Source organism: Macaca fascicularis, chromosome 10 (assembly GCF_037993035.2).
Source record: "Macaca fascicularis isolate 582-1 chromosome 10, T2T-MFA8v1.1".
Lineage (NCBI taxonomy): Eukaryota > Metazoa > Chordata > Mammalia > Primates > Cercopithecidae > Macaca > Macaca fascicularis.
In genome coordinates, this window is record NC_088384.1 from 67,222,245 (window position 1) to 67,248,541 (window position 26,297).

At 41.4% G+C, this 26,297-nt stretch overlaps 1 protein-coding gene across 3 annotated transcripts in view; it reads right to left on the reverse strand.

Annotated features, from left to right (window-relative positions):
* The window catches only part of CFAP61 (cilia and flagella associated protein 61), a 293,282-nt gene that overhangs the window by 261,411 nt on the left and 5,574 nt on the right, over positions 1-26,297 (reverse strand). For 2 of the 3 annotated variants that reach the window (XM_074004665.1, XM_005568227.4), the window contains exons 3-6: positions 13,072-13,222; positions 10,037-10,113; positions 9,161-9,228; positions 8,801-8,927 (exon numbers count right to left, since the gene is read on the reverse strand). In XM_074004665.1, the coding sequence (XP_073860766.1) occupies positions 8,801-8,927; positions 9,161-9,228; positions 10,037-10,113; positions 13,072-13,222 (423 nt within the window). Of the gene's footprint in view, positions 1-8,800; positions 8,928-9,160; positions 9,229-10,036; positions 10,114-13,071; positions 13,223-14,174; positions 14,331-26,297 lie in introns of all 3 variants that reach the window. The other variant, XM_074004666.1, reaches the window with a different exon arrangement.

Below are 26,297 nucleotides of genomic sequence, written 5' to 3' on the forward strand. Positions count from 1 at the left end.
CAAACATTTTGCCAAAAATAAAAGGTTGCATCAATGTTTATTAACAGACATTTTAAATAATGGAAAAATAATTCAATAACCTAATCATTTTAAGTGAATGAAGACAGCAATCACACACAATCAGCTGTGCACCATAGGCTTTTATTTATACGATGGACACAAAAATATTACTCTACAGCTATAAACATCAGGAATAAAGGTTCCGGGAGACCCAGAGCCCTAGGCCTGCTCATGAAACCGAGCAACCCATTAACAAAGTTATCCACAATCATACCTCAACACGAATTCTTCTGGGAAAAACAGAAAAACATCCAAATCTTGGAGTTCTGAAGAGGCTCTCTTAAGCCCTTCCCCAAAATGGATAAAGAGGAACTTGTTCTGCTAAATGCATTCCTTGGGGTAATTGATAATTTATGATCTTGCATCAGCCCGAGTGCTAATGATAAAGTATGACATCAGCCTCACATAGTCTCAAATGGCATATGACAAAGTCCAGCCCCACAGAAACAAAACACCCCAGCTACGGAAAACAACTCATGTAGTCAAATGTTTCAACGTGAGTGTTCTGAGGCAACGAGCGCTGCCTGTCAAAGTCAGGATGCAAGAAGAGCCACTGTGAATTTGGCGCGGCAGCGCCACGTGCCCTGGCGTTGACATGCTGCACAGTGTTCCAGTGGTGATGACGATGCAGAGTTTATAGATCAACACAGAGTGCAATGGAAATAGTACAGTTCTCTGAGTGAAAAGCAAAGTTACTTTATATCTTCCATTCAGAATGTGGCTTGGAGGGGGCAGCAATGTGCTTGTTAATGTCATCAATTATACAATATTTTATTTTAACTTCTCTGGAGGAAACAAATGGTCCACCTCATAAAGACTTATCAATCTCTCAGACACCCAGATTTCCATCAGACTCTGAAAACTGTGCCACGTGAAATGGAGTTGAACCCACACCTTAAGAAAATCGACCACCTCTCCAGGACACCCTACTTGAGAAATGGGTGTCTTCTAAGTCCACAGCTAGTAATGAGCCGGTAGCTCTCACTGGCTTCCTGGGAGCTGGGGAGAAGTGAGGACAAACTCCCTCAGCACTTCCACCAGTCGGTTAGCTGGGCTTGCTAGGAGCACCGCGACGTCCAGGCCACGCAGAGCTCTCCCCTGCAGCCTGATGGGTCTCTGGGAGACACGCAGATCCTGAGATTGCTTCATTGCCTCCACGGTCTGGCTGCTGCACTACATGATTACGGCTCCAGAGGAAAACCTGCAGGCCCGCTTCCCTCGAGTCTGAGAGGTGTGCATCACTTCCCTGCAAGCACAGAAGCCCCTGCGAATGCACAGACGGAAAGCTCACACTTAAGGACTGGAGTGACAGCAGCAGCAGCAGGCCACCTCTTCTGGATGCACCTCTGCATCCAGAATCCTGGCACAGCCTCCTCGTTCCTGTCTGATGATAGTCTCCATATTCAGAGAGGATTTGCATTTCACTAGCTGGACTTTAAAAGGTACAGTGGTAACAGGAATTCTGTTGACACTTCAAACGCCATCAATATATTTCTTCAAACCTGTGTGTGTGTGTATTTTAAGGAACCAGTGAAGAAAGAAAAAAAGTCATAGAAAATCTAATTTAGTAGTAGTGCCAGAGAATGCAGTGTGTTTTAGTTACGCCAACTCTTTACCATGAACACTGTCTCAGTGTGCGGTAGGAGAACCTAAGATCAGCACCAACTAGATTGTTCTTTGACTTCAGGTATCCAAAACCAAGCACCTTTTTTCTTTCCAAGATCTCTTGTGACCTCTAGTGGTCTTCTTTAAGAAAATCAAATCTATCATTTCTAAACTCCATACAGTATTCCACTGTAGAACTTCAAAATGGGGTTTGGAGTCATTCAGCTTCTAGTCCTTGGAAAATGTCATGCTTTAAAAAATTATGAAGGGTTTTAAGCTCAAATTTGTCATGTGCTTTTCAAAGCACATCTGATCTAAACGTCCATCCTGGGATAGTATGGCTCCAGCTGGATCGTCAACCAAGGTCTACTTACTGGGTCACTTACCAATCTTACTCATGAAGGTTGTTGGGGAAAATCTGTCATTGCTCTACCCCTTCTTTTGGAATGCTTTAGGATATTCACAACAAACATCAGAATGTTTATTCATATGAAATTGCTCAGAAGTCAAGTTTAAATGGATTTCTAAAAAGCATGACATGAGACTATCAAATGCTTCACAAAAATGATTGCCTTAAGAGTTTAAACTTTGTAATTACAAACCACCAATCTTAAATCTTAAAGAATGTTTTTTTCATCTATTTTATTTTCTAATTTCAATAGTTTTGGGAATATGGGTGGCTTTTAGTTACATGGATGAGTTCCTTAATAGTGAATTCTGAGATTTTAGTGCACCCATCACCTGAGCAGTGTACACTATACCCAATAGGTTGGATTTTATTCCTCACCCCCTCCCAACCTCCCCCTTCCCAGTCCCCACAGTCCACTATGTCACTCTGTATGCCTTTGCGTCCTCATAGCTTAGCTCCCACTTACAAGTGAGAACATACGGTATTTGGTTTTCCATTCCTGAGTTACTTCACTTAGAATAATGGTCTTCAGCTTCATCCAAGGTGCTATAAAAGACACTATTTTGTTCATTTTTATGGCTGAGTAGTATTCCATGGGGTATAAATATCATATTTTATTTATTCACTCATTGGTTGATGGGCACTTAGGTTGGTTCCATATCCTTGCAATTGTAAATTGTGCTGCTATAAACATGTGTGTGCATGTATCTTTTTCATATAATGACTTATTTTCCTTTGAGTAGATTCCCAGTAGTGGGATTGCTGGATCGAGTGGTAGCTCTACTTTTAGCTCTTTAAGGAATCTCCACACTGTTTTCCATAATGATTGTACTAATTTACATTCCCACCAGCAGTGTAAAAGTGTTCCTTTTCACCACATCCATGCCAGAATCTGTTGTTTTTTGACTTTTAAATTGTGGCCATTCTTGCAGGAGTAAGCCAGTATCTCATTATGGTTTAATTTGCATTTCCCTGATGATTAGTGATTTTTCATCTATTTTAAAAAGCAACAAGGTTGAGCCAATTTAATCAATCATTGTTATCAACAAAGAAGCAATACTCCACTAAGGAAACTTCAGTTATTTCACAACATTGTTTGAAAGCATATAATCCTTTCCTTGGCCAAGTCTCCTCCCAGCCCCAGGAGGACTTGAAAAAGACAGGTTTTCCCCCAGAAAAAGAGCATGCCAATAGTTTCTAAATCTAAACATCTCAAATCCACCATGGATGATTAATGAAACCCACCGTAGATTTTAAAGGTGTGTCCAGAAGTAGCTATGCTTTATTTCAGATAGTATGAAAAGTACAAAACAGTAACTTCATTAATTACTGTCTAAGTAGATAGGCAGATTACAGCATAATTTTCCACATGCGTAAATCAAAGAAACAGGACAGGGGATTACAGCATTAATTCATTGGTTCTGAATGTGTCACTAGCCAAATGGCCAAAGGATAATTACATCCCCAAACCCTTCACTGGTTCAGTGTCTTAAGAATTGTGGGCCGGGCGCGGTGGCTCATGCCTGTAATCCCAGCACTTTGGGAGGCCGAGACGGGCGGATCACGAGGTCAGGAGATCGAGACCATCCTGGCCAACACGGTGAAACCCCATCTCTACTAAAATACAAAAAAACCCAGCTGGGCGTGGTGGCGGGCGCCTGTAATCCCAGCTACTGAGGAGGCTGAGGCAGGAGAATGGCATGAACCCGGGAGGCGGAGCTTGCAGTGAGCGGAGATCGCGCCACTGCACTCCAGCCTGGGCGACAGAGTGAGACTCCATCTCAAAAAAAAAAAAAAAAAAAAAAAAAAAAGAATTGTGTTGTTTGGCGACAGAATGAGACTCCATCTCAGAAAAAAAAAGAATTGTGTTCTTCACCATTAACTATCAGTGCAAGTAACTACCGTTGCAACGGATGTCAAAAAACATGTGAGGGAAATAAGAGACAGGAAGTAGCCTAAGAGCCACACAGCCATGCCCGTCTGACTTCTGTAAAGTCTCCATTTTTCTAGTGTTCTTAAGGAGGGAGGTAGTCCACACAACTGCATTCTCCAGATACATGAAATCCTGTGCCTGCAAGTATCAAAACTCGAATTTGAACATGTGGATTGAGGGCTTTCTAAAATGTGCCACACCTCTCTACCTTCTGCAGGCAAAGGCACCAACTGCCATACTGTCATACAATTCACTTCCACATGAATTCACTACTGTCCACTTATCTTCTTACAAACATCCCTTCCTCACTGCAAAGTATCCACTGTCATCTCTTTGCTATCATTCCTCCTGTGCTTTGCTTCTTTCAGATTTTCTGTGGGCACACCATCAGGGGCCGTATGTGCAAGACCTCAGGTTAAGGTATCCAGGTTTATTTCAAGTTTTGTGAGCCTTGTCCACTGAAGGTTATAGTCCATAGCACTCAAGTTTTCAAGAGAAGAAAGGAAGAGAAGGAGGAAGTGAGGAAGGAAAGGAGGGAGAAAGGGAGACCAAACCACAACCATCTGTTACCAAATGCTTACTGGGAGCCAGGCACTGGGCTGAGCACATCCCACACCTTTTCTCCTGCACCCTGCATCCTGAGTGATAAGCGGGATATTAGGGAGTAAATTAACAGACAATACCTTACTAAAAAGTGAAAGGAATAGGGAATTTTTGGATGGGCTGTTTCTATACATGTCATTTTCAGTGTTGGATTTATATACAAGTTTTCTATTACAATAATGCCTTGCTGAATAACTAAGTTGAAAGTACTTAAGCCCTACATACCTCCAGAAAATGATAATTCCCAAGATACAAGTCGAGTATCCTGACTAAAACTTAAGAAAACACTTTCAGAAATTCGCCTCTGTCAGTTGTAACTAACTCATATCTATCCCCTGCCTAATCCTTTGAAATTGTCTAGAATTGCCTACTTTGTAGGAACATGTTTAATCATCCAGTAGGATGTTAGCTTAACTGGAAATTACTTTAAATTCAAGTATTTTATTCATTTAAAATGGAACCTATAAAAGGCACTCAAACTCTCACACATTTAGACAAACGCAATTTAAAGCAACAAAATACTATTTTGACCTAACAGATGGGGAAACTCTTTTTTTTTTCTTCTTCTTCTTCTTCTTTTTTTTAGATAGTCTCCTTCTGTCGCCAGGCAGAGAAAAAGGAGAAAAAGAGCAAATCAGGCTGTGGGTTGGGGAGAGCCCAATGTCTGGGCAGGCGGGCCCCCTCCCTCTCACCCAAAGTTCTTCTGATTTTTCTTTAATAGATATGGAAGCATCCAAGTTATCTATTTTTTCTTAAATGAGTTTTGGTAATTTGTGTTTTTCAAGGAATTGGCCCATTTTTATCTAAATTGTTGGACTTATTGACATTGAGTTATTTGTAGTGTCCCTGTATTAATCTTTTAATCCCTGTAGGATCTGTAGTGATATCACCTCTTTCATTCCTGATACTGGCAATTTGTCTTTTTTCTTGGTCAGTTTGGCTGGAAGTATCAGTTTTATTCATCCTATCTGTGCCTTTTTAAATTGCCAAATCTAATGGCTTCTCTTTTACTCAAATAATTTCATTGCCCTGCATCTTTCGCCACTTTATGAGTCTGAATTTCTTCTATATTCCTCTCCCTCTCTTCTAGTTTTCTTTCTTATTATTCATAGCTTGTTTTCATTTTTCAAAGTTCTGCCCTGGTTGGTCCTATGCTTTTTCACAGTACAATCTCCCCCTCAGCAAGACAATCTCCTTCATTTTCATGATCTCCCCACTTATCGACAAACTGACAACTCACAAATGTGTATCTCAAACCTGGCTTTTCCCTCTATTTCGATTTCCAACCTTCTCCTGTCCATTTAAATCTATTATTTCTACTTTCAGTTAATAAAATCACCATTTCTCCTAAACCTGAATTACCATTAACTCCTCATCCCTCAACTCCCCCATCCAACTGTAACCAAGTGCTACTCTCTAACATGTCTCTCTGTATCTATGCACCTGACCTGATCCTTTCCCCACCATGTAAACCAAAAATAAAATTCTAAGCCCCTCAAACGAATTGAATGGACTCCCCCTCTCAGCCAAGGGTATTCCAACATAAACCTGAAATACCAGTTCAGCCCATGATGGGAATGGGTGGTCAGTCATGCCTCATTATACTTTCCCTTTGGCATTAACGCACAGCTGACCAGGATTAACATGAAAACAGAGACCTTAAGAATGACAGAACAGACTCTTTGTAGGAATAAGATACCAACATGACAGCAGGGCAGGCCCTGAAATAAACTGAAGTATTTTACCCCAAAATATATTTCTTTGACATATTTTGAAATGGCCCTGTAAAGCTGTCTCTTCTGGGGAAATTCTGCATTCTGTGGGGAATCCCCTTCCCTTTCCAGGCATTTTTTTCCTGATCCAAGAGAGAATTAACTAAGAGTCAGGCATATTTTTAAGTTCGATAAAAAATATTTACAGTCTATTCTCTCTGAAGCCTGCTACCTGGAGGCCTCATCTGCACAATAAGAACCTTGGTCTCCATAACCCCTGTCTTAACCCAGACAGTCCCTTGTATTGATTCCAGGTCTTTAGATAAACCCTTTCAACCAACTGCCAATCAGAAAATCTTTGAATCTGCCTATGACCTGGAAGGCCCTTCCCTGCTTTGAGTTGTCCTGTCTTTCCAGACTGAACCAATGCACATCTTACGTTTATTGATTTGTGTCTTATATCTCCCCAAAATGTATAAAACCAAGCTGTAGCCCAACCACTTCAGGCATAAGTTCTCAGGACCTCGTGCGGCTGTTGCAAAGCCCTGGTCACTCGTATTTGGCTCAGAATAAATCTCTTCAAACATTTTACCGAGTTTGACTCTTTTTGTCAACAACCTGGATCTCTGTGACCTGTCGCTGCTAGAATTCCAGCCTGTGTCATGATCTCCATGATCTTGGTTTCTATCTCTATCTGATTCCTATCTCTATGGATGCTTTTCACCCATTTTGTACATCATAAAAGTGTAATCAGCAGTACTGTATACACTTTTTGTTTCTAAGTCTGCCTTCACTCGGCATAAACCTTCTGAGATTGATTCACGCTACTATATGTAAATGGTTCATTCCATTGAATTGCTGAGTAGCATCCACTGTATAGATGTACCACAGTTTGTAAGAGTAAACAACATTTACTGATGGATGGACAATTAGAGGTTTTGTTTTGGGCGGGGGGAGCGGTTGTAATGAAGCTGTCTTCATCTCTCTCTGTGCACCCCGCTTCTCAGCTACCAACGTGACAGTTAACTGAAGTGAGTCTCTCCCCACCACTTAACTCTAAGGCCCTTTGTCATAGTAATATTTAATATTTCCTGGGCCCTTACATGTGGCAGGAAGTGTGCTATGTGCTTGACATTCATTAGCTCACAATCATCACAATCTTGTGCTGTAGACAATAGGCTTACACCCACTGACGGAGGGAACTTACACCCCCGCAGAGTTCACTTTCCTTTTGTAAGTTAACCCACCTGGTGAGCAGGAGAGCCAAAATCAGAATCCACATCTATCTGATGCCAGCATTGCAAACTCTTAACAACGATGCCATACTACTGCTACATGCCTGGTAAATGATAGGCTCTTACTTTTGTAAAGTTTTTAAAACTTTTAAAATACTTTTCTAAAGAAAGTCAGCATTCCTCAAACACAGCAATGGCTGATCCTAAAAGATACAATTTATTCTTCACTGATAAGCCAAGCAACCACCCCTGTGAGATGATTTCATAATGCACTCTTATTTCTAATAGCCACTTTACATCGCTCATGGTTGTGTGAGTCAGAACTCTGGCAGGGCTCAGCTGGGCATCCTCACTTGGGTCTTTCATGTGGCTCCAATCAGAGGTCAGCTGTGCTGTAGATATATGGGGCTCTCCTGGGCTGGGCGTCCACAATGGCTCGCTCACACAGTGGGCAGGGGAAGCTAATTGTCAGCAGGAGCCCAGCTGGGGCTGTCAACCACCCCTCCCCTGTGAATATGTGGCTTCTCCAGACTTCTTACATACGGCTGGCTTCCTCCAGAGCAAGCATCCTGAGAGTGCCAGGCGGAAGCTTTCCAGCCTCACAAGTCCCAGAGCACCCCTTTGGCCATGGTCTACTGGTCAAAGTAGTCACAACCCACCCAGCTCCAGGAAGAGAGGATGGAACCCCCAAGGCTTGAAGAGAGGAGTGCCAAGGTCACATCAAAGAAGGGCCTGCGGGGTGGAAGGTGGTATGGCAGCCATCTTTGGAAAACACTGCCACAGCCATCTCCCTAAAACTGCTGAACTTGGGGCACCTGATGGTAGAGACCTTCAACTTGGAAAACCCCTCTCTGGGGTCAACAGCATCCTCACTCACTGAATGTCAGAAAATAGTTGGGATTTACCAGGAAAACTGAACAGGCAGGTTCATTTTCAAGCTTGTTTTATTTGGAAGTTATCTTACTGGTGTGGGACCTAGGATTGTATGTTTTCAGAAACCCCTTAGGAGTCAATGCATAACGTTATAGCCACATAGAACGAAATGAGTATCATCAGATAGTCCTGCAAATAATGTCATTAAGGGGAACTATAAAGATATCCAAATGAAGTAATGTTTATGCGTATTGTAAAAAAATTTTATCTGAGCTATGGTCACTTAGCATTGGTAGTTGAAAGAGTCTTGGGAAGATGACTGTCCCAGTGAAGCAAGCTTAGGTCACACAAGGCATGACTCCAACCGTACCTGGCTTTGCGAATGTGCAGCTGAGGATAGTGGCTGTGCCTGTGACATATATGCACTGCAAAGTCTTCCTCATACGTCAGACATGGAATGTTCCCCACTTGGTCAAAAACAGTTATGAGAGTTGAGCCTAAATCACAGAGATAAAGAAACATGTCCTTATTTATCAAGAAATAAATTTGGGATGTCAGAACAAAATGTAGTTTCCATTCTAAATTGTGCTTTAATTGCTCTAATCAAATATGCACATGATACATTGAGGGCCTGGAGACCATTCTTATTTCTCATTCCCCAAAGCACCATTCTGGGAGTGAATTTTCAATGTTTGCTACTGGGGACCAGAGGTGGTTGGGCGGGCCTTACCTAGGCTCATGTAGGACGGCACGATGAGAAATATGAAGTGCAGCTCTGGCACTGCCTTATACACGGTTCTGGTGAGGAAAGAGGGTGGGCTGGTGTTAATAACAAAGCAATCCCATTAGCTGGCACTTTATGAAGACAAATGCTGTCGCTAAAAAGGTGAGGTGCTCCTAAATCCACATGGGCTCCTTTGCTCCCCACCTGCAATGGCAAGAACAGCCTCAAGGCAATTTCTTTTTCTTCTCTACTTTTCCTTGGGTTCTAAAGGGCCCCTTTTCGATCTGTCCCATGGAGGCAGAGAGAATAAAGGGTGCCATGTTCATATGGCACACCAGATTTCTGCTAATATTAACCTTTGACCTGGCATCTGGACGGTCTGGTGTGACATTACAAAGTGACTTGAAAGCTGCGGTCACCACCCCCAAATGTCTGTGCAGGCTGTCAGAGGCTGTCAGAGACACATCGCCATGACTCGGTAGCCCTGCTGGTCATTTTCCACGCATCCTATTATTCAGGATGCTTTGAAGTCTGTCATGTTAATAAACATTTCTAAGGATAAGATGAAGAAAAGCAGTTTTTAGAAATGTCCAAGCTTGTGACACTTAACTCTTCTCCTACTCCTCTCACCCCAAATCCATTTCTTTAAATTACTGTACTACCAGTTTGCCTCAAATGATATCAGCGTGCAGAATGGACAATAGATTCAAAGAATTATCTTCTTTCAGAAATATTATTGCTATTCAAAGTAAATATTTTAATATAGCCACAAATTACAACCAAATTAAACACCCCAAAGAATGTCATGTCTTTTAAAAACTATTTCAAAACTATCCACATAGTCTCTTTCATGTTCACCACTGCACCGCCCCATCCACTCACCGAAGAATCTCTTTGCAACAGCCAACAGAATACTCATCCACGGCCACAAAGAGGTGCATGAACAACGTATTCAGGGGCTGCAGAAAAAAAGAGAACACAGATTAAAGGCTGAGTCAGCATTCGGGCTAGGTCAGAGCAGGGCTGGAGGAGGGTTTCAGGGCATCCACAGACACAGAACAGCCTGGCATTCAGGGTTGATATTTTATGTCTTAAGTGATGCAACACCCAGGCGGCATTGGAGCTGTCTCACTGAGTCAGTTTGCCGCCTTCTGTCCTCCTCGCTCAGAATTATTCAAGGAAACAGGGATCGTAAATGAGTCCAGAGCGCCCGCCCTTCCTCCTGCCCTCACGAATGAGCTGTGGGCAGGGAAGAGCCTGCAGGGGAGTGAAATCGATTATTAACCCAGTAGTCTTGTCCTCAGGGGTGTCTATGCCAAGTGAAAGACAATCACCCTTTTCCCGGCGCTCTTGAGTCAGCAGCTGCTGCTCTATTCATGTGACAGGCGGGAGAGATTCTCTTATGAATTTGAAAAATGGAAGGCAGATGCCACGTTCAGAATCCATTGGCTTGTTTTGTTCAACATTCCCAGAGTCAGAATCAAATATTACTCTTGGGATCCAGAAAACCTGGGAGCTGAAAACTCACAGTAGCAAGATTCTAACATGACTTTCCAGTTAAATCTTCCAAGTTTTAAAAGAGCTTTGTCTCCTCCTTCTGCAGATTTTTAAAGTGGCCTAAACAATGAGTAAGTGGTTCAAACATCCACACATTGGTCCACTCAACTCGGTACCTCTGTGCTTATGAACAAATCTTCAAATTCTGGAAATAGTGCAGACGTGGACTGGCTGACTGGTGAGGGTAGTGCTAGCACCTATATCAGGACAGCACGGGTGCTGCCTAGGTTTCTTGTTTTTTGAATAACTTTCTAGACAGCTTTGTGGGACCAATGGCACTTCTGTGTGCCTTGCCCCCATTTCTGTTGGATGGTGTGTGACTCAGAAGCACTCGGAAATAACTATATGGTGCCTAAAAGTGCAAAAGGAGAAGCATGTTTTGATTCATGAGCTAGAAAACTCCCAAAAGGCAAACAATACAAATCCCAAAAGTCCAGATAACGATGACGACGACATGATTTTAAGCACTTGCTGTGTATTCACTCATTTAATCCCACAATAATCTCACTCAACATCTGCCTTACATTCTGAATAGGACTAGCCTCAGGAGCACATGGCTTATGATTTGCTTGATTTGTCTCCCAAATTCTCTCTTCCATCATAAATATGACAATGCAAGATTTATTCTTTAGCTTTAGGATAAAAATCATTACTTCAGCTGCAAATACCCCTGGGATAGGTATTACATTAAACCTTAAGGCTCTATATACTGGTGACATCCAGCAGAAAAGTAATGCAAGCCACAAATGTCATTTCAAATTTTCTAGTAGACACATTAAAAAAGAATAAAGACAAACAGGTGAATTAATGTTTAATATTTAATCTAATATTTAACCTAATATATTCAAAATAGTATCATTTTAACAAGTAATCACTATAAAAATCATTAATGAGATATTATACACTCTTTGTTTTCTACTAAGTATTTGAAATCTGGCATATTTTATACTTATGGAACACCTCAATTCAGACTAGCTACATTTCAAGTGTTCATTAGTTACATAAAGCTGGTGGCAACCACATTGGACAGCCCAGCTCTATGCTGTCATAGAAGATAGTTTGAAAAGAAACAAAAGGGACATGTGTTTATGAGTAAGAGTGTTAATTTATAATTTTCAGAAAGGTAAAATCATAACCCTAATGCAAATATAAAATAAACAGCTATCAGAGGTTTATTCAACTTCAACTCATCAATTAATGAGGCAACCAGTGAGATGATAAAAATGATTCTTTGCACTTGAAGAGCTGGATACTTCAGCTGATTTACTAGGAAAAGGAAAGAATAAGATTGCTGGATTAGATACCAAATAACCATAATAAACCATAAACTTTGAGGTTGCCTCTTTCCAGACAGGAATTCTTTACATCCTAATGGACAAAAATCTACAGGCTAATTGCCATTCCTACAGCATTGTAAAACAGGCTAGTCAACCAAAGGTGCAAGCATTGGACTGAAATAATCTTTTTGGTCTATTTCCAAGTTTGGGATAATTTTTCTGACAACAGTCCTTGGGTATACAGGGTGGCAGGGTAGAAGAGAGCACAAAAGATGAGGGGAAGGCACCATCTAGTGAAATAAATGCTGAATAATTTGCTTAGGGGTGTGTGTATGTGTGCACATTTACACACGTGTACAGGGGGTGAATTCACCCACACACTCATTTGGCATTCCCTTTTCTTCTGACATGAGGGCTCTGGGGACATGCTGCAGAATTCCACCATAAGGCAAGGGTGCTGCCCAGAGTTGCAGCCTCTGGCACTCCACAAAAACTGGGGCCTGTCTCTAGCCTGGCTCTGGCAGGTTGCATGTAGGGAAAGCTCAGATTTGGCACCAGGTACCCAGGCCAGACTCCTGGGAACCACTAACCTAGCTTCCGTTGGCCGACAAGTTGTCATGTGCCGGCAGCTAGAAGACATTAAATAAGCCAAGGTTCACGAGGGCATTTTGAAAATTATAGAATGTGACAGAAGTCTGAGGCTCTGCTGTCATGATTACAAGGGCAAGTGTGTAGATGGCAGGTGCTCTCCTAACATATCAACGACCTTGGACACTGACGCCTGGAGAACAACGCGAGACCTGGAAGCACACGTTTGACACTTCCACTAATTCCTCCCCTGCCCTCATTAGTGGAGCATGATCCAGGCCTTGCCAGCGGCTAGCCAACTTGGCAACTCCCTGCCCTTTCCTATCCCTTCTGGCACTACTCTCAGCCCTTTTCCTCCCCACCAGCTACCTTCACTTTTAAGTGTCATGACGTCATACACTGTTCAGTGCAAAACTTGGAAAGACATAATTACAAACACAGGACTCCCCCTCAAGATTCAGGGTGTTCTAATAAGCATTGTATGTGATTTCTTACTGTGCATGGGATGTCACTGTCGAGCTCCCGGAACACTGACACCCAGTCGTCCTGCTTGGCAACATTCCAGTTGGGGTAGTCCAGGAAGGTGGCCTGGGCCATGATCTCCTCCTTGTCATTGCAGAGGGTAACAGCAAGATTTGCCTTTTCTCTGTAGAAATGATTAAAATTGCAAACATGAATAAGATTACAAAAAGTGAGGTGAGGACATATCATTTTTTCCCCTCTGGCTACTGGAGCTCAGCAGCCATTGCACGAGGGCTGATAATCTCTGGAAAAGGTGGGAATGATATTACAGCCACTTTGGGGTACATCGTTCAGGACAAGTGGTGCTGTCGAATAAACTTGTATTCAAAATGGCATTTCATGAGAAAGGTATTACATTTATGATATTGAGTATCTACTATCTTTCCCTTGGAGATTGGCTAGGAAGATATTTGACTACACAGTTTTCCCTATCCTCTCCATGTTGCCAATACCACTGTGTTTGACCTAAACATCTGCGGTTAGGGTGGCCAAGTGTCCCTCTTTGCCCAGGACTGGGAGTGCCCAAGATATAAGACTTTCATGGCTTAAAAAAATGAAAGTCCTGGGCAAACTCGGATGAATGGGTCACCTATACACAGTGGTAAAGCTAACAGTTTAGCTCCATCTCAGTTACCATTCTCAAGCAGTTCCTCCAAACTGTGAGTCCATGTCCCTGGGCTTACTGATTTCATTCATATGGAATCTGGGAATCTGGATTATCGTCTGACCCAGCTGCAGAAATGGGGACTCTCAGGGGTCTTGCTTAAGCTAAGGTAACCCAGTGAGTTAATAAAGCGAAGAGAGGAGAAGCAGGCCTTCCAGTCTTATTCTGGTGGTTGTCTCAGAGGGACTATCTTGACAATCCCTCCCAACTGCTACCCTGTCTTGTGGCCCATCAAGGCAGCAAGACATAAAGGCACTTAAAGGCAGCCTATAGTTTACCACCCCAAGAACCATTTGTGCATAAATTTAAATGTATTTTTTACTTTCTTAGTGAAATAAAATATACTGGCATCTTAAGTTGGAGGAAAAAATAGTTAAACAGTCACTCAAAATACAAAGAAGGCAGCAGTTACCCACGTTCCTTCTTGAGGAGAACAGGAAGAAGCAAGCATGTAACTGGAGGAAGAGGCGAAGAGGAGACGACAGGAAGACAGAAAGTGACATGGGCTTTCCAGCTATGTTTTTATCACAGAAGGAATACATTGTCAGTGCAGAAAGAATGAGAAAATCTAAGCAAGAAAAGAAAAAAATAATTTGGAAAATCAGTTTTAATCCCACCTTCCATAGATAACCAACTACTGTCAATACTTTGGTTTCTGTCTCTCCAGACTTATCTTTTCATGAGGGTAACTATATGTTGAAATGTACATCGTGTGTTTTTAAAACTGGAATCTGGCCAGGCACGGTGGCTCACACCTGTAATCCCAGCATTTTGGGAGGCCAAGGTGGGCAGATTACTTGAGGCCAGGAGTTCAAGACAGCCTGGCCAACATGGTGAAAACTCATCTCGACTAAAAATACAAAAATTAGCCAGGTATCGTGGTACACGCCTGTAATCCCAGCTACTCAGGAGGCTGAGGCAGAGAATCGCTTGAACCCGGCAGGCAGAGGCTGCAGTGAGCCGAGATCGCACCACTGCACTCCAGCCTGGACGACAGAGTGAGACTCCATCTCAAAAATAATAATAATACATAATAAAAAAAAAATGGAATCCCACAACCTATACTATTTGTAGTCTGCTTTATCTCACTTGACAGTGTACCCTTTTACTAGAGCAGTTCACCAAACAGCAGTCTCTCACCCACATGCACTTCCTGTACTTTTTTCTTTAAATCAATTTACTTTGGGCTTAAAGTTTTAATAGGAAATATACATCGCTACCATAAATGGAAAACCAGTATCTCTTGCTATAAATAGAAGGTAAAGGCCGGGCACGGTGGCTCAAGCCTGTAATCCCAGCACTTCTGAAGGCCGAGGCAGACAGATCACAAGGTCAAGAGATCGAGACCACTCTGGCCAACACGGTGAAACCCCACCTCTACTAAAAATACAAACATTAGCTGGGAGTGATGGCACACGCCTGTAGTCCCAGCTACTCGGGAGGCTGAGGCAGGAGAATGGCTTGAACCCAGGAGGTGGAGGTTGCAGCCAGCCAAGATCACGCCACTGCACTGCAGCCTGGCAACAGAGCAAGACTCTGTCGAAGAAGAAGAAGAAGAAAGAAGAAGAAGAAGGAAGAAGAAAGAAGAAAGAAGAAAGAAGAAGAAGAAAGAGGTAACTATAAAAATAAAGATGTAACATTTAAAACAAAATTTTTTCCTGCATGTAGCAAGTGAAATCCCCCTGGGTACCACCAGATGTACGGACCTCTTTGGGAAACATTGTGCTGGGGATATCAATCTCAGTGCCTGCAGCCACTGTCCCTTCTCAGAGGAAGACACAGCAGCCACATATGATCACACTCCTCAGCCACAGGGGAATGAAACAGGGCTGCTCCTGGTCCAGGGGCCCCATACAAGCACTGGCTATCAAGGAAAGGAGGCAGTAGACTGTCTCAGGTTCCTAGAATACAGTATCCACATAGGGCTCTTTAGCACAGGGATGCAGCCCCAAAACTTCTCACTGAACCCTTCACTTCCATCTACCTCTATCGTCTCCCTCCAGCTCTTGGTCTTTTGGGCTCCTCTGCCCCAGACTGCCAGAGTCATGACCTGTGGTCTCAAGCTGAGAGTGCTCCCTCTAAACCAGATGAGAAAATGCACCAGACGCCGTACACATCAGCTCTGACGATAGTGGCGATGGTGGGGAGGAAGAAGTGGGCAAGAATTTGGGACAGCGCAGCCACCATCCCCTCAGGGAAGCAAAGAACAACGTGCTCCTGGAATCCAATTCTAACGAAATGCATTTATCCATGGGAACCTCAGGATGGCAGTTGGGTCCTATAGTACAATTAGCACAATACTATATACCACATAGACATTAAAGATTCAATATGCTTTTGTGGGTTGGCCTGGGAAGCCAGTCACGAATTACTTTGTTTCAATGGGAAAATGCACTACAGTTTACAAATAGCTGACTGTAAAAAGTAACTTTTGTAGCATTATCTTTTTATGTATATAATTTTTACTTCTTATTACCCCTTAGCCACTAGGTCCTCCATAGTACAGATAAAAATCACCATGGGAACAAAGGGAAAGAAGAGGATATATATATATATATATACACACACACACATATACATATACATACCACATATATATTTTTGACAGAGTCTTGCTCTGTCACCCAGGCTGGAGTGCAGTGGCACGATCTCGGCTCACCATAACCTCCCCCTCCGGGATTCAAGCGATTCTCCCGCCTCAGCCTCCCAAGTAGCTGCGACTACAGGTGCCTGCCACCACGTCCAGCTAATTTTTGTATTTTTAGTAGAGACAAGGTTTCACCATGTTGGCCAGGATGGTCTCAATCTCTCTCTCTCTTTTTTTTTTTTTAATTATTGTTTTTGAGACAGAGTCTCACTCTGTGGTCTCAATCTCTTGACTTCATGATCCACCCACCTCAGCCTCCCAAAGTGCTGGGATTACAGGCATGAGCCACCATGCCTGGCTGAGAAGGCATACTTTCAAATGTTGGATTTTAAACTCTTCTTTGTAATAAGCCAAATCCAAACTGAAGGAGCCCTATTAATACGCGCGCGCGCACACACACACACACACACACACACACACACACACACACACACAGGTATTTCACACAAAATGGAAATCAGAGCTCTTTTCATTGGAGCAATGCCTCATTTATTCAACTGCTTAGGAAATTTTCCCAGCATAACCAAAACTTATTTTCTTTTTTTACAGTCAGATGTTATACAATTTTTTATAATATTTTAACGTGGTATAATTTACATGTAGTGAAATGATTTTGTGGGTATAATTTAACTAATTTTAGAAAATAAATACACCTTTGAATCACATCCACCCCCTCCACACATAAATCAATGTTTACATCATCACAAAAAGTTTCCTAATTTATCACCCAGTAAACAACCCATTAAAATAATGTGGACTGGTTACTGTCAAAGCATATTAGTTTTCCTGCTCTGGAACTTTATTTTAATTTTATTTTATTTTTTATTTATTATACTTTAAGTTCTGGGATACAAGTGCAGAACATACAGGTTTGTTACATAGGTATACACGTGCCATGTTGGTTTGTTGCACCCATCAACCCGTCACCTACATTAGGTATTTCTCCTAATGTCATCCCTCCCCTAACCCCTACTCTGACAGGCCCCAGTGTGTGATGTTCCCCTCCCTGTGTTCTCATTGTTTAACTCCCACTTATGAGTGAGAACATGTGGTGTTTGGTGTTTTGTTCTTGTGATAGTTTGCTGAGAATGGTGATTTCCAGCTTCATCCATGTCCCTGCAAAGGACATGAACTCATCTTTTTTTATGGCTGCATAGTATTCCATGGTGTATATGTGCCACATTTTCTTTATCCAGTCTATTATTAAAGGATATTTGGGTTGGTTCCAAGTCTTTGCTATTGTGAATGGTGCTGTAATAAATATATGTGTGCATGTGTCTTTATAGTAGAATGACTTATAATCCTTTGGGTATATACCCAGTAATGGGATGGCTGGGTCAAATGGTATTTCTAGTTCTAGATCCTTGAGGAATTGCCACACAGTCTTCCACAATGATTGAACTAATTTACACTCCCACCAACAGTGTAAAAGCATTCCTATTTCTCCACATCCTCTCCAGTATCTGTTGTTTCCTGACTTTTTAATGATTGCCATTCTAACTGACGTGAGATGGTATCTCATTGTTGTTTTGATTTGCATTTCTCTAATGACCAGTGATGATGAGCATTTTTTCACGTCTGTTGGCTGCATAAATGTCTTCTTTTGAGAAGTGTCTGTTCACAACCTTTGCCCAGTTTTTGATGGGGTTGTTTTTTTCTGGTAAATTTGTTTAAGTTCCTTGTACAAAACTTATTTCTTTATAGTTGATGGAAATCTTAGTGAAACAGCACTCGCCTTTTCTGCTTGATTTGTTTTTTTTTTTTTTTTGAGACGGAGTCTTGCTATGTCAACAGCCCAGGCTGGAGTGCAGTGGCGTGATCTTGGCTCACTGCAAGCTCCACCTCCTGGGTTCACGTCATTCTCCTGCCTCAGACTCCCCAGCAGCTGGGACTACAGGCGCCCGCCACCAAGCCCGGCTAATTTTTTGTATTTTTAGTAGAGACGGGGTTTCACCGTGTTAGCCAGGATGGTCTCGATCTCCTGACCTCGTGATCCCCCTGCCTTGGCCTCCCAAAGTGCTGGGCTTAGAGGTGTGAGTCACCGCGCCCAGCTTTAGATGAGATCAGTTTTATTCGTTCCTGTACTTCTATAACTGAACAGGCAGTCAATAAAACAAAACCAAACACACAGACCACAAAAGAACCACTTTTTTTTTTTTTTTAATGTCTATAAAATAAGTCATTAAGCCTTGTAGTTGACTTGGCCAAGGGACAGGAGTTGCCTAATATAAAAAAATGAAACACCGTGTGGGCTTAGTAGCAGCTGTTTTGGAAGCTTCAGGACATCAGTGAAAATTTAAATTTGCTTTTACTTCTGAAAATACACTGGCTTCTAAGATAGGTTGCAACCCTTTCAGTTATAAAGATCCCATTTTAATTTTTTTTTTTTTAAATGTTTGGGGTCTAAGCAAGGGGAAGGCTGGAGTTACTGAGATAGGAAAAGTGTGGGAAGACTGGATTGAAGGCAGGTGAAGACCACACTAGATTCAAGTGCCTACTAGGTATCCAAGGGTTGGCATTCACCAGGAAGCTGGATAAATGAATTTGGAATCCAGAAGGTTCTGTCATCGATGTCAGACTTTTTCCCATTTATATCATAAATTCACCCAGAATTAATTTTTAAAAGTTTTCTACTACATGAGGTTGGTTATTATTTTCTTTTCCATGTGAACAACAAACTCTCCCAGCACCATTTATTGAGTGGCACATCCCTTCCCCACAAAGCCATCATCAAATTTTTATATAGGTATGGGTCTGTTTCTGGGATCTCTATCCTGGTCCATCTGTCTTTTGTCAATTCCCTGCAAATTACCACACTGCTCTGATTACTATACCTACAATGAATCTTTAGTTGGCAAGCCTCTCCACCTTATTTTTCTTCCTTCAGATTATCCTGAACCTTTGCTTTCCCATACAGATTTAGACTCATTAAGCTTGACAAATAATCTTGTCAGGATTTTGATGGGGGTGGAGGGAAACTGACTTTGTGATTTGAATCTTCCTGTCCAAAATGTAGTCTACCTCTTGAAATACCATAGTCCCCCCACTTCTCCGTGGTTTCATGGCCCACAGTTTCATAGTTAATTGCAGTCAACGGCAGTTAGAAAATACTGAATGGAAAATTCCAGAAATAAACAATCTATAAATTTATAATTGCATGCCATTCTGAGTAGCAAGATGAAATTACATGCCATTCCACCCTGTCCTGCCCAGGAATTGTCCAGCAGACCCACACTGTAGATGCTGCTGCCCGTGAGTCACCTAGTATTAGATCTGATAACTGCACTCTGTTACCAGATCGACTGTCACTGCATCACAGTACTTTGGTTCAAAGTGCAAGAGTAGTGATGCTGGTAATTCAGATATGCTGAAGAGAAGCCGTAAAAGGCTTCCTTTACATGAAAAGGTGAAAATTCTCAACTTAATGAGGAAAAAATAAATTGTATGCTGAGGTTGCTAAGATCTAGGGTAAGAAGAAATCTTTAATCTGTGAAATTTTGAAAATGGAAAAAAAATTTGTGCTAGTTGTCCTGTCACACCTCAAACTACAAAAGTTATGGTCACAGTGCATAGCGAATGCTTAGTTAAGATGGAAAAGCCATTACATTTGTGGGTGGAAGGCATGAACAAAAATGTGTTCTGACTAGTAACAATTGGATGTGGTACTATCCTCAGTTTCAGGCATCCACTGGGGGTCTTGGAAATTTCTCTCAGATAAGGGAGAGGGGCGGCTACTGAATTTAGGCTTTCCTTAATGTCTTTGATAGTTGACAATTTACCCCATAATGAGCTTGGAGTTATTTTGTCAGTTTTATACTAGGTACTTTATATTCTTTGGCATGGGCGTAAATAGAAAAATGTTTTCTGTTTATTGTTAGTATATAAAAATGCAATGGGTTTTTGTTCAATGACTTTATAGCCAGGAATTTTAAACTTCTGTATTCATTCTAATTCATATTCCTTCCAATTTTCTAAGTAGAGAATATATCACCTGCAAAAAATGACAATTTGTTTCTTCCTTTCAAATCCTAGTACATTTTATTGCTTTTGCTCTCCCTTAATGCAATAGCTAGGATCTCATGACAACAGGCATCCTCATTTATTATACAGGGATTGTTTTAATATTTTATCATTACATATGGTGTTTGTTAAAGGTTTTTACACATATGAGAATCATCTTATATTTTCATTTTGTTAAGAATTATTACTAAGAATATTGTATTTTATCAAATGATTTTGTCTTTATTGAGATTACATTTTCTCCTTTGTTAATTTGATGAATTAGACTAATCCATTTTCTAATATTAAACCAATCTTGAATACCATGATCAATTAATCATAATCATATCTTTTTAGTTCATTATTAGATTCCTTTCCTATTTTTTTTTAGAATTTTTACATCCATGTTCATGAGCAAGGCATGAATGTTAATTTCATTTCTCTTTCTATGTGAGATTGGCCATTAACTTTCCTTTCTTATACTGTCTTTGTATTATTTTGATATTAACATTATGCTAGCCTCAGAAAGTAAGCTAAAAAGTATTCTCTTTCTGCTTCCAATAACTTGTATTTATTTGGGACATACCCAATCCCTGAATGTTTGGTAGGACTGCTTGTAAAGGCAGTTGTGCCTACCATTTTATTGGTGGGAGGATTTAAAATTAACAATTCAGTTTAATGGGTTTCTATCATTTCTTTTTTTTTTTTTTTTTTGAGACGGAGTCTCACTTTGTCACCTAGGCTGGAGTACAGTGGCACGATCTCCACTCACTGCAAGCTCCACCCCCCGGATTCACACTATTCTCCTGCCTCAGCCTCCTGAGTAGCTGGGACTACAGGCGCCCGTCACCATGCCCGGCTAATTTTTTATTTTTTATTTTTAGTAGAGACAGGGTTTCACCATGTTAGCCAGGATGGTCTCGATCTCCTGACCTCGTGATCCGCCCATCTCGGCCCCCCAAAGTGCTGGGATTACAGGCGTGAGCCACCGCGCCCGGCCTCTATCATTTCTTAAGTTGATTTTAAGAAACTTTTCTGGGACCCCATATTTTCAAATTTATTGGCATGCAGTTTTTTTTTACACAGCTCCCCAATCCCTTTAGATTCATAAAGCCCTAAAAACTGGAAGCAGCAAAATTGGACTTGAAGTGACATGAGGTTACTCTACAGTCTTGATCCCATATATAAAATATTCTTACATTTTTACCACAGATATCCTAACGTATGTAATCATGGGAAATCTCTCCAGCCCTCATGGGTGGAATTCAATAATATTTCATCAATGGATGAAACTAATTTTTAAAATTCTGCATTCTGAAACACAACTAGTCACATGGGATTTAGTTAAAGGATTGTGGATCTATAATACCCTTTTATTACCTGCTTAACCTCAGCAACATCTGTAGTTATTACGTCCTTTTCACATTACTTTGAAAGTTTTCCTTTTTTTCCTGATTAATCGTGTCAGAAGTTTTTTCTTTCTTTAGGCTTTTTAAAGAGCGAACTTTTGGCTTTCTTTATCCTCTACCAGATGCTTGCTTTCCGTTTCATTAATACGCTCTCTTGTCCTTTATTTCCTGTTTTCCTTGAGCTGATTCGACTGTTCTTGTTCTAACTTGGAGGTAAACTCTGAACTTTATTTCAGGTCTTTCTTCTCTTCTAAGTATTTAAGGTTGTTAAGTTCCCTCTAAGACCTGCTATTTTGTTCATCTATTTCTGCATAACAGGTTATCCCAAATTTAGTGGCTACCCTGTTTTATTTGCTCACAATTCTATGGGTGAGAAATTCAGACAGGGTACAGTAGGGGTATCTGTTGGGGCAAGAACCTCCAAGATGGTTTTTTTTCCCTCATGTGTCTTGTGCCTCAGTGAGGGTGGCCCAAAGGGGCTGGGGTGCGCCGGGAAGGGTGACACGGGGCCTTCCTTCTTGCTGGAGGCTGGGCTCCTCAATTCTCCTCCACGCAGATGCACGCTTCTCTCTTATGATATGGCCTCTCTGGGTGGTATGTCCAGTAGAGTAGACAAGACTTTTTACATGGTACTGCAAGGTTCGAAGAGCACAAAACTGAAAGCTTCCAGCAAGGGCTCGAACTAGGGTGAGGCCAGAGGGACCCAGGGTTCAAAAATGGAAGGAACTGTTCACTCTCAGGTTCATGCAGGGGCTCCAGCTGGGAGTGAGTACCGAGGATGCCCCGCATGCCTCCCCTGGGTCAGCCCTGCTGCCAGGCCATCTTAACACTTGGACCTGGGACCAGGACAGCCCCACTTCCATCACATTCTATCGGGGGAGTCACAGGCTCAGCAAAGATGGAGAACGTGGAGACTACAGCAGGGAGAACGACACAAAAAGGCACAGGGAACACAGGGAGGCGGGAGAGTCTCCAGTGCTCTACCGGTTCTACTGACTCTCACTTTATTTATTTTAGAACTGTGTCATTAGAAGCATGGAAGTTTAAAGCTGTCTTAGGTCTCTCAAGAACAGTTTTATCATTATATAGTGACCCTTTTTACCTGTAGAGAGCTTTTCGTCCTGAACTATATACTGTCTGCTGTTGATATAGCAATACTAGCCCTTTTTTTGGATGAGATTTGGGGTGGGCATATCTTTTTTTCCTGATACTTTGACTTCAAATATTTCTGTGACTTTATACATTAGGTATGTCTCATAAATAGAATATCAGTTTTGTTTTGTGTTCAGCCAATCTGCCCATCTTAATCTTTTAATGGAAGAATTTTGTCCAGATGCATTTATTATGATTACTGATATAGTAAAACTTATTTTCTTATTCTGTGATTTTAATACATCCTTTGCTTTTTGTTTCTGTTTTCCTGCTCCTGTCTTGTCCTCTTTTAGATTCAGGGTTCGTTTTAAATTTCTCATTCCATTTTTCCCTCTATAGATCAGAAGTTATCATCTCTACACCTATTCTTTTGATGATCTTAACCATGTTAACATATATTCCTAACAGTCTTTACTGCCTGTTCCAGTTATCAACTGATGTGTAATAAACTACCCCAAACCTTAGTGGCTTTAAGTAGCAATGATTATCTCTCACAGTTCTGTGGGCTGCCTGAGTTGAACTAAGCAGTTTTTGCGTCGTATCTCAGGCTATCAAATGGCAGCAGTGGCTAAAGCCATCTGAAGACTCAGTGTCTAAGACAGCTTACTTGCATGGTTGGCAGCTGGTGGCAGTTGCCAGGGGGGAGCTCAGCAGAGGCTGTCAAATGAAGCACCCACAGGGAGCCATGTGACTGGAGCTTTCATCAGTGCGGCATCGGGTTCTGAGAAGGAGCACTTCCGGAGACCCACTGGAAGTTACAAGACTTCTTATGCCTTAGACTTGAAGTCAAATAGGGTCTCACTTCTGCTGTCTTCCATTGGTTGCATAGGGCGAGCCATGATTCTCTGTGAGAACAGACTACACAACTGCCTAAGTGACAGGATGTGTGGCTCACCGGAGCTGGGGGAGCCTGTTTGCATACCACTTACCACGCCCTCCATCTTGAATAAAACCTGAAGAATTCTCTCATTCTAATCATGTTCCTCCCAATTTATATGCTGTTTTTGTCCTGAATCTTAGTTTTAACATATGGTTTATACCTCACAAATCAGTCGTTATCAATATTATTGTTTTATGCCAGTCATACTTTTTCTTAGATTTACCTACATATTTGCCATGTTTTTGTTGACATTCCTTCTTGCGTTTTGAGCTTTCCAGCTGAGGTATCCTCTGTTCTTCCAAGAGCATATTCTGAGGAATTTCCTCCATTCAGAGTCTATTGGTAAATGAGTTAGGTTTTTGTTTGCCAGAAAATGCATTTATTTTCTCCCAGGTCCCGCTAGGAATTGTTTCACTGGGTGAAACGGTGTCACAATTCTAAATTGATGTTATTTTTCTCTCCATTACTGAAGATATTCTACTATCTTCTGACTACTATTGTGGCTCCTAAGAAATCTATTAGTCTAATCTTTAGTTCTTTGCTGGTAACTTGGCTTTTTTTTTTCCTCTGTTATTTTTCAGATCTTTTTAGTTGTAATGTTTTGCTGTTTCATTATGATGTGTTCACTTGTGGATTTCTCTGTGTATTTATCCCCTTTGGGATTCACTGAGTTTTCCAGATGTAAGAAGTGGTGCTTTCCAACAATTCTGAAAAACTCTCAGCCATTCTCTCTTCAAATATTCACCCTCTGGCTTCCTATTATCTCCTAAAAGTCTAACTAGACTAGGACTCATGCTTCATTCATATTTTTTCTCTCTCTTTGTGTTGAACTCTAGGTAATTTACTGGTATTGATCCTCCAGCTCGTTACTTCTGTCTTCAACTGTGTCTATGAATGATGTTTAATTCATCTACAGAGCTTTTAATTTCAATTACATTTTAATTTCTAGATGGTCTTTTTCACTTTTGTTTAAACATGATTATTCATTTTTATAATTTTTTACTTTTTTTGTTTTAAGAGAGAGTCTCACTGTGTTGCCCAGGCTGGAGTACAGTGGTATAATCTCGGCTCACTGAAACCTCGGCCTCCCAAGTTCAAGAGATTCTCCTGCCTCAGCCTCCTGAGTAGCTGGGACTACAGGTGTGCACCACCACTCCTGGCTAATTTTTTGTATTTTTGGTAGAGATGGGGTTTCGCCATATAGGCCAAGTTGGTCTCAAACTCCTGACCTCGGGTGATCCGCCCACCTCAGCAACCCAGATTTTTTTAGTCTTTAATCTTTTTTTTTTTTATTATTTTTTTTTTTTGAGACAGAGTCTCGCTCTGTCACCCATGCTAGAGTGCAGTGGTGCGATCTCGGCTCACTGCAACCTCTGCCTCCCGTGTTCAAGTGATTCTCCTGTCTCAGCCTCCTGAGTAGTGGGACTACAGGCATGTGCCACCACACTCAGCTAATTTTTGTATTTTTAGTAGAGATGGGGTTTCACTTGTTGGCCAGGATGGTCTCGATCTCTTGACCTCATGATCTGCCTGCCTCAGCCTCCCAAAGTGCTGGGATTACAGGCATGAGCCACCATGTCCGGCCTTCTTCAATCATCTTTTTAAAATTACCTTTTTATTTTAGACACAGTAAACATAGTTATTTTATATTCATTGTTTAATTTCATATCTGAAGTCTTCGGGAGTTGACTCTCTTATATAATTTCTCTTGTTGGTTCTAATGGTACATGTTTCCTTGTGTCTTTATGATTTTTGACTGTGAGTTCATATTCTTTGCAACTTTATCTGGGGTTATTATTTGGAGTCTCAGCTGAAGCTGCATCCCTTCACACTTGATTTGCGTTTATGTCAATCAGTGTCCTGGACACGCTACTAGCCTGTGACCATTTTTAATTAAATTCTTTCCTTCAAGTTTTTTTTTGGACCACACAAATAATTAACATGGATCTCAAATCAGTGTGTGCTTATGAGTTCTCAGAAGAGACTTTATCCCCCTCTATTCCATGCTGAGGCTGAGTGAGCCCTCACTGTCCATTTGTATTTAGTGGGTTATATCTTCTTCATCCCTACAATGAACATCCCAATTTTATACAAAGGGGTCACATGCTCTGCCTCCTTAGGCGGAGGGAGTAGTTACCTTCCGTTCTTTGCCAAGCTATCAAAACAGAAATATGAAGTTGCTATTAATAGAATGTGGCAAAAATCCTCAAGGACAAAGCTAGCATTGGTTCCTGTTTACCTAATGAAGTTTCTGATTTCAATTTGATAATGTTCCCTACACAGTCCTTAGCTTTTGTGTGTATCAACATTTTAGTTGTTTCCATCCAATGGACATCTTTAAGGTACTTAGTCCACCATAACGCCAAAAAATAAAATCATTTCATTGGTATATCTATTTTTTAAGCATTTTATAACTACTGTCCTACTGCCCTCTAGTAAAATTGTGCC